Source organism: Gracilinanus agilis, chromosome 1, assembly GCF_016433145.1.
Source record: "Gracilinanus agilis isolate LMUSP501 chromosome 1, AgileGrace, whole genome shotgun sequence".
In the NCBI taxonomy this organism is placed as follows: Eukaryota; Metazoa; Chordata; class Mammalia; order Didelphimorphia; family Didelphidae; genus Gracilinanus; species Gracilinanus agilis.
The window spans coordinates 21,080,791-21,097,500 of record NC_058130.1 but is presented as its reverse complement, the minus strand read 5'-3'; the positions used below and the strand labels follow the sequence as shown (position 1 = coordinate 21,097,500).

General features: G+C 44.9%; 1 protein-coding gene across 2 annotated transcripts in view; it reads left to right on the top strand.

Moving 5' to 3' along the window:
- Positions 1 to 12,388, top strand: part of DNASE1L3 (deoxyribonuclease 1 like 3) — a 22,609-nt gene extending 10,221 nt beyond the window's left edge. Inside the window, exons 3-8 of one of the 2 annotated variants that reach the window (XM_044659031.1) lie at positions 268 to 360; positions 1,924 to 2,036; positions 4,740 to 4,852; positions 6,891 to 7,048; positions 10,521 to 10,617; positions 11,167 to 12,388. In XM_044659031.1, the coding sequence (XP_044514966.1) occupies positions 268 to 360; positions 1,924 to 2,036; positions 4,740 to 4,852; positions 6,891 to 7,048; positions 10,521 to 10,617; positions 11,167 to 11,292 (700 nt within the window). In that variant the 3' untranslated portion in view covers positions 11,293 to 12,388. The remainder of the gene's footprint in view (positions 1 to 267; positions 361 to 1,923; positions 2,037 to 4,739; positions 4,853 to 6,890; positions 7,049 to 10,520; positions 10,618 to 11,166) is intronic. The other variant, XM_044659051.1, reaches the window with a different exon arrangement.
- The last annotated feature ends 4,322 nt before the right edge of the window (positions 12,389 to 16,710 follow it).

Here is a 16,710-nt window from a genome sequence, read left to right as displayed (position 1 = left end):
CTTCCTTCCTTCCTTCCTTCCTTCCTTCCTTCCTTCCTTCCTTCCTTCCTTCCTTCCTTCCTTCCTTTCCTTATATTTTGTCTTATTATCAATTCTAAGACAAGAGCAACAAGAGTTAGGCAATCAGGATTAAGGGACTTTCTTGGGAAGTGTCTGAGGCCAGACTTGAACCCAAGTCTTCATGACTCCATGACATGCTATCTAGGTGCCCCAATGGTGGGACGATATTGGCTTACACAGCTCATGAGAAATCTTCCTGTCTCCCAGGAAATCCCGAAGAGGCACAAAAGACTATGACTATATCATCAGTAGCCGACTGGGAAGAAATGCCTACAAGGAGCAGTACGCTTTTCTCTATAGGTAAGTGCATATTTCAGTGGGTCTGGGAGGCCCATAATGCTAATGCTCTCCCCAATACTGACCATCGAGGCCCATCACCCCCTTCTCATCCTGTGCTACTCTTACCTGCGTCCTTCTGTAAACCTCTCTTTGGAAAATCCAAACAAAAATACTGAGAAACTAAAGAGAATCCTAGACTTAGCGCTGAAAGTGACTGGTAGAGGCCATCAAGTCCAACTCCCTAACTTTACTGAGGAAGAAACTGAGGGCCTGAGAGGTTATGTCATAGAGGTAGTGAGTCTCAGAACCAGGATTTGAACCCAGGCCCTCTGACTCCAAATCCAAGGTTCTTTCCATGGCCTCCATCTTCCTAGACCCATCCCAACATGGCATGGCTATCGACAGACTAGATTTCAGTTATAACCAATTCTTGTCATTGTCATAGCAATTCAGGAACTCTAGCTACTAAAGGTAAGGATGGACCTTGGTATGCATTTGGTGAAGGCATGATGGAATCCCCGGCTTTTCCAGGAATCCCAGGGACTCCTTTGTAGGAATGACTTTTTTTTTCTCAGAAAGTCTACCTCAGAAAGGAAAGTAAGACATCGTGGATAAAAAACTGAACTCAGAAAGCCAGAAAAATGAGTTCAAGTCTTGCCTCTGACGTAGAGGGATGAGAAACTTTGGACAAATCATCTCACCTCACGGGGCCCCCAGGCAAATGTGTGAGACTTTTCAGTTGTCTAGAGAAGCAGTGATGTCCCGGGTCCACTGTATACCACACAAGGCATCCCTCACTGCCGCTGCAAAATGAAGAAGGTGGCAAAGTAAATGATGGGTTGATATTACAGTGACTAACTGGCCATCCTATAAGGATTTGTTGGATTTTGTAATGGATCCAACAGTTTGTTTGTGGAGGTTGACTAAGCCTTTGGGCCAGCCTAAGAGTTGTGCAGCTGGTTTGATTGTGGTCTTTGGTCTCTTCCATTCAAGTCACCATTTATTAAGCTCCTAATGTGTGTAAGGAATTTGGCTCCTCCTGAGGATGCAAAGAAAGCCAATGGTCTGGGCTGTCGAGGAGCTTACATTCCACAGGAGTGAAATAACATATACACAAAGGAGATCATGCCAAGAATATACAATGTCCTGCAGGGAAATTCAAGATGGAGACAGAATAGGGATCGGAAAAGTCCTTGTCGCCTGAGCTGAGCTGGGAGGAAATCTGGGGGTTCTCCTAGCTGACAAAGGACTGAACGGTCATCTTCTGTGGTTTTCCATTTTCCCAACTAAGAAGAGAACAAGCCAATAATTCATATTTCTCAGGGGTCTCGGATACCCTGGGGATAATTAAGGTCTGGCTGACGATTCACAGAGTAAGTGGTGATTAAATGATTCATTAACAGTGAATCCAGCAAGGGCAGGGGGACAACCAAGTCATCGTTTAGTAAAAGTTGAGCCCAAAGCAGAAAGCCACGAGTCTTTCCCCCAAAGAGGACATTGATCTGGTCATCTGGTCTTTAAAGAGATTTTTAAAAAGTGGAAGTGGTGCCGACCAAAGTACTATTTCCTTTTGGCCTCATTTAGGAAGAATATGGTGTCTGTGAAGAAAAGCTATCACTATCATGACGCTCAGAATGGAGATGAAGATGCCTTTTCCAGAGAGCCCTTTGTGGTCTGGTTCTACTCCCCTCAAACTGGTGAGTCCCAGCTAAGAGCTCTGACTTGACTGGGTCAGAGAACCAGAGGTTTAGAGCCAGCAGAGTTCCTCAACATCAGAGTTTGACTTTTGCATTTTACAGATGAGGAAATTAAGGCTCTGAGACAAGTGACTGGCCCAAGGTCCCACTGGTGGGAAGTGGAAGAGTCCACGTGCCTCTGAATCAGGAGGCACTGCCCCATAATCCAGCCTCCTTTGTTTAGATTCTGAAGGATCCTAATCTGAGCGGATGAGCAATCTCCAAGGCTTTTCTGATGGGCAAAATCATTCTGTTTATAGATCTGGGTGGGGCTCAGCATGGATTTTTCAAATTAAGAACTTTAATTTTATGAATGACAAGGATGTGGTTTCCAGCAGCTTCATTTCTCAGAATTGGCTGGTCACTAACTCTTTCTCAAGAGTTGATTGGCTATGACTCCCCTAACCTGAAATTCATTATAACTTTAGGGTCATTGAGATGACAGAAGTTAATAAGAGGGGCCACTAGGTGGATCAATGGAGAGAGAGCCAGACTTGGAAACGGGAGGTCCTGGGTTCAAATCTGACCTCAGACACTTTCTAGCAGTGTGACCCTGGGCAATCACTTAACCCTCATTGCCTACCTCTTACTACTTTTCTGCCTTGGAACCAACACCTAGTATTGATTCTAAGACAGAGGGTAAGGATTAAAAAAAAATATTAAATGCCTACTTTATTCAAGCCAAGATACCAACATAAAGACATAAAGGCCTAAAAAATTGTTGTTATAATGAAAAATAAATCCTTCATAATTATCTTGGGGGGAAAAGAATTCTTTTTTTTTTTTAAACCCTTATCTTCCATCTTGGAATCAATACTATGTATTGGTTCCAAGGTAGAAGAGTGGTAAGGGTGGGCAATGGGGGTCAAGTGACTTGCCCAGGGTCACTCAGCTAGGAAGTATCTGAGACTAGATTTGAACTCAAGACCTCCCATCTCTGGGCCTGACTCTCAATCCACTGAGCCACCTAGTTGCCACTGGGGAAAGAATTCTATGACCAAAAGCTTCCATGACATTGCACACAAAGTAAGCCACTGTATGATCCTGCAAATGGAAACTTCCATGTGGGTCACCATTGTTTTGCTCTCTTTGTATCCCCAGGACTTGGTACAGTGCCTGACAGTAGAGAGGGTGCATTTAATACATGCTTGTTGACTAAGGGGGAAAAAGCCAAACCAATGAGTCTGAGAATTTCCTTTACATTTTGAAATGTTATGGTGGGAAAAGCTCAGCCCTGATAGAACCCAAGCAGTGGGGCTCTGCAGAGATTTGTCTGTGTGTGAAGGAGCCCAGACTGCCAAGAATCACCATTAAGGGTCCAAATGAGGGAGCCCCGGGCCGAGGAGACGGGAGACCCACCATGAGTCCATTCTAGTCCTCTTTTAGAAGAGTCCGGTTGGTAACTGGCCAAGATGTTGAGGGAGTCGCTTAACTGCTGCCCATCTCAGCTGTGTAACTCGGTTTCGTTTTAGAGGGAATTCAGATATGAATGGATCAGGTGGGGCTTCTCGGGGCCCTTCTGCTTCTGACTTTCTAAGGGTTTATGAAGTTGAATGTAAACCCCTCCCCGCTCCAAGCTATATGGGGATCTATTAAAAAAAAGAAAAAGAAGACATAAAAGCCCAACCTTGGAGTCAGGAAGACCTGGGTTCAAATCTCACCCTCGACACAGCCTAACTGTGTGACTAAAGTCATTTAATTTCTTAGCCGTCGGTCAGCTCTCTGAGATTCTAGATTACAGATGTGTTGTTGGCCTACCCCAGTGGAGGGATTTCCACCCTGGGAGTTTCCTATGCCCACATCTAGACCAAAACTAACATAATGAATATTGACATCACAGTGATCTGAAGTGAACTGATTTTACCCAATGGAGACATAGCAGTAAAACACAATTCTTCTTTAAAATAGGGAAAACAGGGGGCAGCTAGGTGCTCAGTGAATTGAGAACCGGGCCTAGAGACAGGAGGTCCTGGATTCAAATCTGACCTCAGACATTTCCAAGATATGTCACCCTGGGCAAGTCACTTAACCACCTTTGCCTAACCTTTACCGGTCTTTTGTCTTGGAGCCAAGACAGAGTATCAAATCTGAAAGAGAAGGTGAGGGATGTCATAATAACAACAATAAAATAGAGAAAACAACAAGGATGATAAAAATAACACATCCTGCTTTGAAGTAAACAAAGAGAACAAAGGTGGGAAAGAAAGGACAAGGAATTCGATTGTAGTCCTTAATCCTCGAAGGGGACCAAAATGGCATCACTACGTCGGGGTCACGGTACAGTGTGTCCACCTGTAGGTGGCTGGACCAGTGTGAAGGTGGAAAGCTCTCCCACAGGAAGGGCACAAAGAGCCCCGTGAACTTCGGGGCTGGGCCTGTTTGGAAATTGGTGCCTCCTGCGTTTCTCTTGAGCTACTACAGTTCTGCACGATGCCTTCTCTGGGGTGGGCATGCCATGCTGGAGGGTCCTTTGTCAACATCTCCCGCATCTCATAATCAATACCAAAGTGCTTCAGGGAGGCCTTTAGAGAAGGGCGAGAGAATTTACATTTCTATTGAAAGTACCCTGGACAGGCAGACCCTTGATAGTCTTTCCCTAGAAGCATCATCTTCTACGACCCTGACAGGGAAAGCCTGACTAAGTCCCTGTTCTCTGCTTCCAAGCTGTCACAGATTTCGTGATCATCCCTCTACACACGACACCCGAGACATCTGTTCGGGAAATCGATGAGCTCTTTGACGTCTACATGGATCTAAAACGCCAGTGGAAGCCTGAGGTCATTACTCTCGGGGGGGTGGGCTTTAAATATTGAGTGGGAGTTTGTATTTCGTCATAGAGCTGGCAAGGGAGCCTCTGAAGACTCTTGAGATGGGGAGTGACGCAGTTGCTATAAGATCACATGCTGTAGAAATGCCAATTTGGCAGCTCTATGGAGGATGGGCAGTTTAAAGATATGAGGACTTGACCTAAGGGGGTGCCCATGTGAGTGCAGAGAAGGGAATGGATGCAAGAGGTAGGAGGCGGAATCCACAAGATTCGGCAATGATGTGATGTCTTGGGGTAGAGAGGAAGAAGAGTCAGGAGTGATTCTGAAATTGTAAACGTGGGGCACAGGAGGCATAGTGGGGTCCTCCACAGAAATAGGAAAGTTAGGGAAATGGGTGGGTTCTAGGGGGGAAGAGAACGGATTCATTTCCTATTCTACAGAATGACAGAGTCATGCGAAATGATGTGTGAGGCTCCTTCCTCTTCTAGGGGATGGGTAAGACAATGTAGAAGGCTCCTTCCCTTTCTGGGATCAAAGCTAATGCCTCTGGGCCCTTTTTGTCAGGAGATGGGAAAGTATTAGAATGATGTGGAAATCAGAAGATTAGGTGATGAGTTGGGCAGAAGAGAAAGAACGAAAAAAGAGAAAAGAGAAAGTAAAAAAAGAAGCGGTGATCAGGAAAAGAGAAGGAAGGAGAAACCTTAAACTCTTTAGAGTCTTGGCGAGAGCCCGTCTTTGGTTGCTCTCACCAACTCTGGGGAGGGCAATGATGTTCCTTAGAAATTCCGTATGGGCAGCGGGAGTGGAACTCAAACTAAAACCGAGAACAAAGTTCATCCAGATCCAAAGCCTTGACAGCTTGGTAAGGAAACTCTCCCCTGCAGCCATGAGCGGAGGAGGAGGTGCCCTGATACCCAACTTCCCTGCCAGGCAGTTTCTACGAGAGGAAACTCCCTCCAAGACACCAGAGAGTCCCCAAACTGGTAGAGGGAATTACTAGGCATAATATTCCTACTTGAAAACAAAAAGCACTCCTTTCACATGGGCAGATTGGCTGGAGTTGTGTTGGAGCCACGGGCGAGATTGCATCCGTGTAGATGGCACTGTGCAGACTCGGGAGGCACCCTACAAATTTGGGTGGCACTGCAGAAATGTGGCGTAGCTGTGAGTGCGTGATGAGAGGCGTTGTGGAGAGGCGGGTGGCATCGTGTTGGATATCTCTTATGGGCGGCATTGTGCTCCAGTGGGTGACACCGTAAAAAGATGGGCAACATTAAACAGATGTAGGAATGGTTAGATCTGGAAGGCTCCTGTGTAATAATGCATGTATACTCGTACATTGTAAGCATATTTATACATATATGTTTGTCTACATACATATATGTCTATGTGTATATTTGTATATAAAGTATATGTATGTAATGTATAATTTACATACAAAGAGAGATTGAAGAAAATATTTACCTTGAGAAATACCCTGTGAGGAACAGCACAATGGATAGAGCACCAAACCTGAAATCAAGAAGGCCTGGGTTCAAATCTGACCTCAGACACTTCCTAGCTGTGTGATCCTGGGCGAGTCACTTTATCCTAATTGCCTGGCCTTTACCACTCTTCTACCTTGGAACCAATACTTGTATCGATTCTAAGAAATGAGAGTTTGGGGGGGAAACGCCACACGTACTAAAGGATCTGTTCCCGGGTCTGTGGCCCTTCCTACAGGGTTGTAGGTTTAGGGCTGAGGTCGTCTGGTCCTCCCCGGTTGTTTTTATGGTCCAGGAAACGGAGCTCCGGTACAAGTAGTAAGAGGCGGGCTCAGGGTTGGAACTCGAGCCCTCGGACTCCACGCCCAGCGGCCCCCGCGGGGTCCTGCCCAAACTAGGACTCGTGGCGAGTTTCCGTCCCAAGCCGAGCGCCCTCCTTTCGGGGGTGTATTTTTAAAGAGAAGTGGGGAAAGTGGGCTCCTTTAGCGTCACGGTTGTGGGAGAGGAGCAAACGCGTCTCCCCCTCCTTCTGCTTCTTGACTCGACGGGCCTGCGTCTTTCAGAACTTTATCTTCATGGGAGACTTCAACGCGGGCTGCAATTACGTCCCAAAGAAGTCCTGGAAGGACATCCGACTTCGGATGGACCCCAAGTTTGTCTGGCTGATTGGGGATCACGAGGACACGACGGTGAAGGGAACCACTAAGTGTGCCTACGACAGGTAAGGGCAGGCCCTTCCCCGGCCCTTCTAAACCCCTCACGATTCCTGCTGACCGCGGCTCCCCCAAGGAGGACCTTCCCAATGGTCAGTCATTTGGGGGAGCAAATCGGAGGGGACACGCGGTAGGGTTTTGCAAGAAAATCTTAGTCTGAGAAGATTAAGGCTAAATAGAGTAAATAGACTAAGGCCGAAGGGATGACAAAGGCTGAAGGACCAACCATGCCAGGAGCGTGAGTCAGCTCTGGGCTTCTTCCCAACTGGCAGCAAACTCACCGAGCTTCATTCTGTGAGATTCCGTTTTGCCCTATTTAGTGCCGAGAATTGTTCTGCAATTATCTTGTGTCTCTTCGGTGCCATCCCCTTGGGGGGCTCTGAGTCACCCCCAAACCTTCAGTAATCACCTTTGTTCAACTGACATCTAGAGCTACGAGGCCAGCATAGAGGGAAGAGCCTGGGCTTGGGGGCGGAAAACCTGGAAAAGAATCCTTGATCTTCTAACGCTGACTCTGGGCCAGTTCCTTAACTTTGTCTTGCCTCAGTCTCCTCATCTGTAAAATCTAGGGGCTGATCTAGATCATCTCTAAGGCCCCCTCCACACCAAAACCCGTTATCCTATGAGGCACGATCTGAGTGCCACCATTAAGAAATGAGAAGTGACTAGAAGCACTACCTCTAGCGTGAGTAGCTCCTTCTCCTTTAAGGAGGGACAAACATACAGAGCCCATAGAAATGAAACTACCACTGCAGGAGGGGCAGGTAGGAAACTCGGTGTATTGAGAGTCAGGCCTAGAGATGGGAGGTCCTGGGTTCAAATCTGACCTCAGACACTTCCCAGCTGTGTGACCCTGGGCAAGTCACTTAACCCCCATTGCCTAGCCCTTACCCACTCTTCTGCCTTGGAACCAAGACAGAGTATTAATTCTTAGATGGAAGATAAGGATTCTAGTCTTTACAGCTCTTCTACCTTAGAACCAAGACAGAGTATTAATTCTAAGATGGAAGAAAGGGGTTTTAAATTTAAAAGGAAAAAAAGAAACTAAAACGACTAAATCCTTGGACTATCAGCTGAAATTGTGATCTCGGCAATGACAGGACAGATTTTCCCCTGTGCTCTATAGAAAAGAGCCCTTACCAACAACCCACAGCCCCCAAGGTCCATCGTTGCTCCGAGAAAGAGAAATTGTAGTAAGTCCGAGACCCCGCTGGCATCTGTGATTCATCTTCTGACTCCTAGCCGAGAGGGGCTGAGGGAAAGGAAGAGTCAGAAAAAAACCCAAAGCCAAACAGAGACGGAGATGGATGGCAAAGTCTGGCCTCCTCCACTTAAATCCATTTGGGAGCAGAACCAGGACAGGGTGTAGGAAGGGCCTCTTTCATCCCTCCTGGCCACCCAGAGCAGAAAAGACCCAAAACAGAGCCCAGAAGCGACTGCTTTTTGGTGTAGAGGTCTTCTCCCCCTCGCTCTCTCTTCCACGCACGTCGTTTGGGTGAGCTCCCTCTCCACTAGTCTTTTAGTTTCCCTTTTGCTTCAAGTTAAATTTAATGAATCTTATTAAATATAATACTCGGAGTCTTTTTCATATTCATTTTAAAAATCTATATTGGCCACCAGAAGAGAAGGGAAAGTCAAGGGTGAAATACGGCAGGAAGCTGCTGCCTTGGCACCTATCAGAAAGGAAAGAAAAGGGGCAGCTGGGTAGCTCAGTGGATTGAGAGTCAGGCCTAGAGATGGGAGGTCCTGGGTTCAAGTCTGGCCTCAGACACTTCCCAGCTGTGTGACCTTGGGCAAGTCACTTGACCCCCATTGCCCACTCTTACCACTCTTCCACCTATGAGACAATACACCGAAAGTTAAGGGTTTAAAAAAATACTTTTTTTAAATTAAAAAGAAAGGAAGGAAAAAAGAAAAGGAAGGCTCCTGATGACTTGCCCAAAGCTCCCTATTTCCTGTCCAGGTAGCTTTCCTGCTCTTGGACATACAGCTCTTGGCTGCATTCTGCAGGTATACCTGAAGGGTAAGGCAATAGCCAGTCTCCATTTCAAACTCGTTCTGAAAAAAGGTCACAGGACCGTAGATTTAGAGTTAGACGGGACCTTGGAGCCAACGGCCCAACTCTCTCATTTTGCAGATGAGAAGGTTTCAGCCCAGGGAGATTCAGCCCATTGGGATATTCCCAAAAGTCGCACAACTGACAGAAGCAGAATTTGAATCTGGTCCTCTGACCTCTAGGTGTTCTTTCTGCTTCTTCTCTGAAAGAGGTCAGGATCTCTTAAACGGAAAGGGTCCTGCTCCCCTATTTGAGCTGAAAACCATCATTTCTCCATCCGGTCTGTGTGACTCATCAGAAGTTTAAGGAAAAGTCTTTTCTCCTACGTGAAAAGAAAACCAGCTCATCAGTCCAGTCCACTGGGGACCAGCCATCCTGAAAGAAATAAAAATCATTCTCATAAAAAAACAAAAAACAAAAAAAAACAAGGAGGATAAGTAAAAGAGAAATTGGAGAGAAGGAAGGTAAAGATACTACGTATGAGGGAAAGTTATGTAAAGGAAAAGTCTTGTAGAACTAAGCAACTTCTTGGGGATAATGAAAAGGAATAAATGAATAAATGAATAAAAAAATAAAAATCATTCTCATAAAAAAAACAAAGAGGATAAATAAAAGAGAAACTAGAGAGAAGGAAAGGAAAGATATTAGCTATGAGGGAAAGTCATGTAAAGGAAAAGTCTTGTAGAACTAAGCGATTTCTTGGGGACCATGAAAAGGAATAGATTAATAAGTGAATAAAAAAAATAAAAATCATTCTCATAGCCACAAGGACTCAGTTGTCCAATTTGTCAAAGCCAGATTTGGGGGAAGCTTGACCAAAGACATCTAAGAGCAGTGTTTAGAGTTCATCTTTCGGTGAGGAAGTCTGGGCTTCTTTGGGAACCCCGGCTGCCTTCCCACCTCCAAGTAGTTTGCAGAAATAGATATCCCAGATCTTCAAAATCTCCCCACCAGGTCCCACAGCCCATTTCATCTCGGGAGGTTTGCAGCCATCCACTAAGTTGATCATTTTGCCTATTTGCAAAGAAGTCAGTCTCATTTCTCTTGTTTTGAGGCGGGGAGCTTGTTTCTATCTTATAAACCCTCTCGGTTCCCCTCAGGGCTTTCAGAATTGGGAATTTCCTTTGCAGAAGTAGTCACTGTGGGAACCAGGCATCTGACAACAGGGAAAAAGTCTCCCACTAGCCCTTCCAACTCTTCATAGAGGAAATGGCCCGAGCGCTGGAGTCAGCAATATCAAAGCCAAAAATCATGGGGGAACTGTCTTCAGCCAGCCCAAGGGTTCCTCCCATTAAACCCAGCTGCACAGCCTTCTGTCCAGCCCCACTGAAAGGCACAAAGATAACCCCAGAAGTGTCCAACCTAGACCCCAATCGAGAGACTGAGGCAAGCCGGACATAACCGAGTCGTCTTCCCTGCCTTAGGATTGTGCTTCAAGGCCAGAAGATAAACAGTTCTGTTGTTCCGGATTCCGCCAGCATCTTTGATTTCCAGAAAGCCTACAGGATGACTGAAGAGGAGGTAAATTCCCCCCCCCCCCCCACGCACCTCTCACATTTTCTGTAGGGCTATCCTTAGCGATGTGGAGTTTATTCCCATGGGATCTTCCCTTCGGAAGACAAGGGGCAAAGACCTGCATTCGAAATCAGAGCTCTGGGATTTCAACTTTGGATCTCTTGTTTTACAACTCCCTTTGTACCATTTTTTACAATGTTTAACGATTCCTCCTTTTGTGTCATTTCACTAGACCTCAGTTTCCCCATCTGTAAAATAAGAAGTCAGATGAGATGGCTTCTGAAGGTCTCTTTCACCTCTGAATCTATGATTGGATGGTTGGAATTCAAGAGGACAATCATGCCTTGGGCCCTTACTCTACTCTATTCTCTAAGGCCAGTGCTGGCAATAAATGCTGGCCTGCATCGATCAACAATCCGTCCTGGTGTGGCTGGAATTTAGGGAATTTCTCAAATCGGTTGGATCCAAACAATAAGTCACTTCCTAGTGCAGTCCATGTTTTACATAGTTCAAACTCTAAAAGTTGATGCCTCCTGCTTTGTTTTCTTTTCTTAGGCTTTAGATATCAGCGATCACTTTCCTGTGGAATTCGAATTGCAGCCTGCAGGAAGCTTCACTGGCCTTGTCAGATCAATCGCTCCAAAAAAGAGAGGGAGAAAAAAGTCACAGAAGAAGCCCTAAAAGTATGGGCTGATTCTTAATAATCCCTTCTTTTTATTTTCTTTAAAAAAAACACAAACAAACAAACAAAATCAACCCAAGCACCAGCATCTCTGGGAGTTATGGCAACCACTCAGTTTGACCATAAACCATTAAGGGAAAATGGCGCTGGGTTTGGAGCCAAAAGAACTTGGATGAAAGCCCCATTTCTGAGACTTTTTACCTACGTGACCTTGGGAAGGTCACTGGACTTCCTTGCCCTCAGTTTCCTTCTCTTTAGAAAGAGAGGGTGGGACTATGATGATATCTGATTTCCCTTCTAAATCTATGAGCCTATGAAACTCCTGGAATTGATAATGTGAAAAGTATGCGTTCCTTCTGACTCAGAACACACCTTGGTATCCATTCCCAAGAAAGTGAAGGACAAAAGCAAAGGTCCCATAGAAACCAAAACAGTTACAGTAATTTTTTAGGGGGGGGGGGTAGCAGCAGAAACATTGGGAACAAACAGTAGGTGCCCATCGATTAGAGAATGGCTGAACAAACTGGTTATGTCAATGCAATAGAATATCATTCGGGACAAAATGACAAATAGGAAGAATTCAGAGAAAAGTGGGAAGATTTGCCTGAACTGATGCAGAGTGAAGGAAGAAGAAGCAAAAAAAAAAAAATCAGTCTATCCAATGAAGAAGACAACAGTATTGAAGAAAAGATCACTAAAAGGATGTCAAATTTTTGAGTAACTGGAAAACTAGTAATCTTCTGGGAGAATAGACAACAAAATATATTTTGGTCCACTCATCAGAAGTGAGGGTCTGCAAGGGCTGAATGCTTCCCACATTATCATGGGGGGGTGTTTTTGCTTGTTTCCCTTACTCGAATCAATTCCACATGCATTTCTATGTGCCAGGTCCTGTGCTATATTCTGGGGACACAAAGGCAATCCCTCCCCTCAAGGAGCTGACATTCAGCTCAAATTCTTAGTCACCAGGAAGGGTTTGATTGAGATTGGGATTGGGAGGGATGGTTGGAGGATCCACAAGGATAAAGCTATATCCAGCAATGATTGTGATATAGAAACTAAAGGCATTAAATAAAGCATGTTACATTTTAAAAATGAAATATTCTTAAAAGAACAGTGCACTTAAGCACACAGAAAATACTTGGCATGAATGGATAATTGGATGGATGAACGAATAAATGAATGCAAACTGCTAATTAAGTACTTCCTATGTGACAATCGTGGTGCTAAGTGCCTGAAATACAAATACAAGCAATAATACAGCCCTTGCCTTCACCGTAGTAGGGAGATGACACATCTGAAAGAAGAGGGTGGTGACTAGGGAAGGAGGTTTTTGTTTGGGGGGTCACAGACAAGGGGAGTGGAGCCATATTCCTCCCAAAAGCAATGATAGTATTGATTTGATAACTGTTCCCCGAGCTAGAGGTGGATAAAGGGGGCTACTCACATAGTGGGATGGCAAATGCCTCTGAGATTACTAGATAGATTAGGTCACATACATTTTGTACTTGTTGACTCACCAACTAGGATGATGGAGAGAAGAACAATTATGACAATAATAAGATAGTTCACATTTATAGAGCACCTACTATGTGCTAAGTGTTTTATAAATATCTCATTTGGTTCTCACAACACCTCTGCACGGTGGGAGCTATTAGCATCTCCATTTTACAAATGAGGAAACTGAGGCTAACAGAGGTTAAAATAGCCAGCCCAGGGTCACATAGCTAGAAAGAGGCCAGATTTGAATTCAGATCTTCCTGACTCTGGCTCCATCATTCTATCTTCTAGTCACTCAGGGTAGCCTCGAGATGTTCAGCAGTCCTGAGGGAGCAGGACCAGGGTGAATGGCAAGGATGAAATCTCCAGAGATTGAGAAATATCTACAAAGAAGAGCATGTCACCAGTAGTGAACGTTGCAGTCCATGTAGGATAACCAAGAGAAGGGAACACAAGTATGACCCAGTGAATAAATAAGACGGGTTATCCCAAAGAGGGCTGCCCTTCAGATCTCAGGATCCTGTCTTGCTCTCTTTTCTCTCTTGAACCTAGAGTTAGACCATCTGTCTAATCAATACTAATGATTACTTCTCAATTTAATCAACACCATCCCCAACTTTCATTTTGTAAAGTAAATATTGAGTAATTACTGACCTCAGTTTCCCCATCTGTAAAAAAAAAAAAGCCAGAGAAGGAAATGATGAACCATTCCAGGATCTTAGTCAAGAAGACCCCAAGTGGGGTCATGAAGAGTTGGACAACGTTGGAAAGAAAGGGCCAAGCCAGAAGGGGACAGTACTCGGGCGAGACGAATAGAGGAGAGACTTTGTCCAAAGCTCTGCTGAGATTTAGACCGGCATCGCCCTGACCTTCCCATCTGGTTATCGTGCCAAAAAAAGGGAATGAGCCTAGTTTAGCGTGACGTGTTCTGCATTTGGTGGCCATCCGTGGCTTCTCGAGGGGCTCAGAAACCATCCCTTTACTAATTAACGTGCTCTCAACTTTCTCCAGGTGGAAAATTCATGCTTACTGGCCTCTTGTTTACCACCTTCCTCTCTTTCCCTTTTTGGAAAAGTGATCATTTGTCTTCTCAGTTTGGAATCACAGAACCTGGGTTTGCGTCTTCTCTCTGCCTCATGCATGACCCTGGACGAATCATTTAACCACCATCATTTATAAAATGGGGATTCTAATATCTGTGCTTCCTACCTCACGGGATTGTCCGGGAGAGAGTTCCATGATCCTTCCGAGAGTTATAAATTATTCTTTGTAAAATGAGAAGGTGGCACCACGTTGTAAAAATGAAGGAGTTGGTCAAACCCTCAGCTTCTGTTTTAGAACCAATACTGTGTATTGGCTCTAAGGCAGACGGGTGATAAGGGGTAGGCCATGGGGTTCAAGTGACTTGTCCAGCTAGGAAGTGTCTGAGGCCAGATTTGAACTCAGAACCTCCTGTCTCCAGTCCTGGCTCTCTGTCCACTGAGCCACTAGCAGACCCCCAAAATAAAACTTGAGGCTCTTCTCCAAGCAATGATCCATCTCATCTTTGAAGACCAAAGAGGAAGAGCACTACCCGTCTCCGGACAGATTGGGGTTAGACTAAATACGAAGAAAGGCACACATTTTTGGACATGGCCAGTACAAGAATCTGTCTCGCTGGACTATGCATGTTTGTTACAAGGATGCCTTTTTTTTTTCATTTCCCTGGGAGCAGGGGGAGTGGGAGGGAGAAGAAAAAAGATAATTGGGGGGGGGGGGGGAAATAGGCAGCTAGATGGCACAATGGATAGAGCACAGGACTTTGAGTCAAGAAGACCTGAGTTCAAATCATGCCTTAGACACTGACTATATGGCCCTGAGCAAGTCACTTAACCCATCCTCAGTCTTCTCTTCCATAAAAAAGGATAATAATAGCACCTATTTTGTAGGGTTGGGAGGATCAAATGAGTTAATGAATAAAATGCTTCACAAACCTTAAAAGATACAAAAGTTACCTATTATTTTTATTGAGAATAAACTCTGAATACAAATTTTAAAAAAGAACAAAGTTAGGTCAGACTAGATTAGTCTTAAAGTCTCTTTATCATAATTTCCAAAATTCCCTGGTCTCTATTGGGACCACAGATTTAGAACTGGAAGGGGACTTTTCCCATTTTACATGTAAGGAAACTGAGGCTCACACTGCTCATAAGGGACAGTGGTGGAACTCGAACCAAGTTTGTCTGAGGCCCCAAGCCAGTAGTTTCATGCCAGGAAGTCGCCCCATCGCATTTTGGGGGAAGACCTTTGAAGGCCATGGCGGGCACCAGACTGAAAACCCAAGCCTACGGCTATGGTTTTGTCCCTCAAAGTAGACGGCGTCCATCTCCCGTTTCTGGATAGCACCTGCCAGTCAGAAAGGAACACAATCCCAACCGCTTTCATTTTCCAGCCACTCGACTTCATCCTGTTTAGGTTTCTTGGCAAGAGAGGAACTGAAATCAGCATGAGAAATCGGATGACTTTTGAACAAAACCATCATAGAATCTCAGAAGTGGAAAGTACCTCAATCTAGTCCATCCAGTCTTTGGACAAGAATCCTCTCTACGGGGCAGCTGGGTAGCTCAGTGGATGGAGAGCCAGGCCTAGAGAGGGGTTCAAATCTGGCCTCAGACGCTTCCTAGCTAAGTGACCCTGGGCAAGTCACTTAACCTCCATTGTCTAGTCCTTTCCTCTCCTTTGCTTTGGAACCGATACCTATTATCGATTCTAAGAAAGTAAGGGTTAAAAAAAAAAGATCCTATTATGTGTTAGATGCTAAGATTACAACTATAAAATCAAAACCATCCATGCCCTCAGTCTACTTAAAGACAACTCTAAGTCTTTTCTTCTCCATGAAAATGAATATTTAAAATATTTAAAAATTCATTAAAAATGAATATTAAAAAATTCAATCATTTCAGCCATACAGGAAAGAGAAATGCCATCACAAGTGTAGAGCAGACATCATAAGTCTAGAGATGAAAGGGACCACAGAGACCATTGATTCCATCCCATCCTTATTCTACAGTGAGGAAACAGGCTCGAAAAGGCAAAGCTTAGACAGGGAGTAAGTCTAGAGTTGGGGTTTAAACAAGGCTCCTCTCATTCCAGAGGCAACGTCCTTCACTCTGTGTGGCGCTGGTTTAAGAAGCCTATTTCTTGGTGAGTTTTAATGGATTTAAAAAACCAAACCCAAATGGTATTATTTTTACCCCACTCTGATCTCCATCTTTTCTCTTCCTGGTTCAAACAAGGAAAACAACCAGAATTCCTTTTATTCCACTAAAAAGAGGGGCAGGCACGAAATCACTTTTCCACGAGGCAGAGAATCCAAATTGAATTTGGATCGGTTTGCTTTTGGTTTCATTACTATCTGATCAGGCAGGACCTCGGGGTACATTGGTCATAAGAGAAAGAGAATGGGGCCCAACCCAATGAGTGTGACCAAAGGAGAGATGCCATCTTTCCAGGAAAAACAACCCTCCCTGGGAAAGCTCTAGGCTAGGCAGAAGAGGCCGTTTTGGTGGAAAACACACAGCTGAGTCAAGCTCCAATCATTTGCTGACGTGAAGCTGAATTCTGGGTTTCCTAATGGAACTGTCCAGATGGCAAAACTCAAACAGGCTTGACCGAGTGTGCACAGCATTGATTAATTATTCGATGGTCACATCCTGAAGTTCATCAGACCATCTCGATGCCGTAGTTTCCTCTCAATCCCTTAACAATTTCAAGTCTCAGAATTCATATGTGCCCAATTAACAGACTCCATCGTGTTCTCAATTAAGGAACATTCTTTCCTCTCTCCTTTGCACACCACCACTCCAGGACACACGCTGTTGTACACACTTGCCAAATGAAGCCATTTCACAGAAACAATAGGTCGGATTCCCCCACCT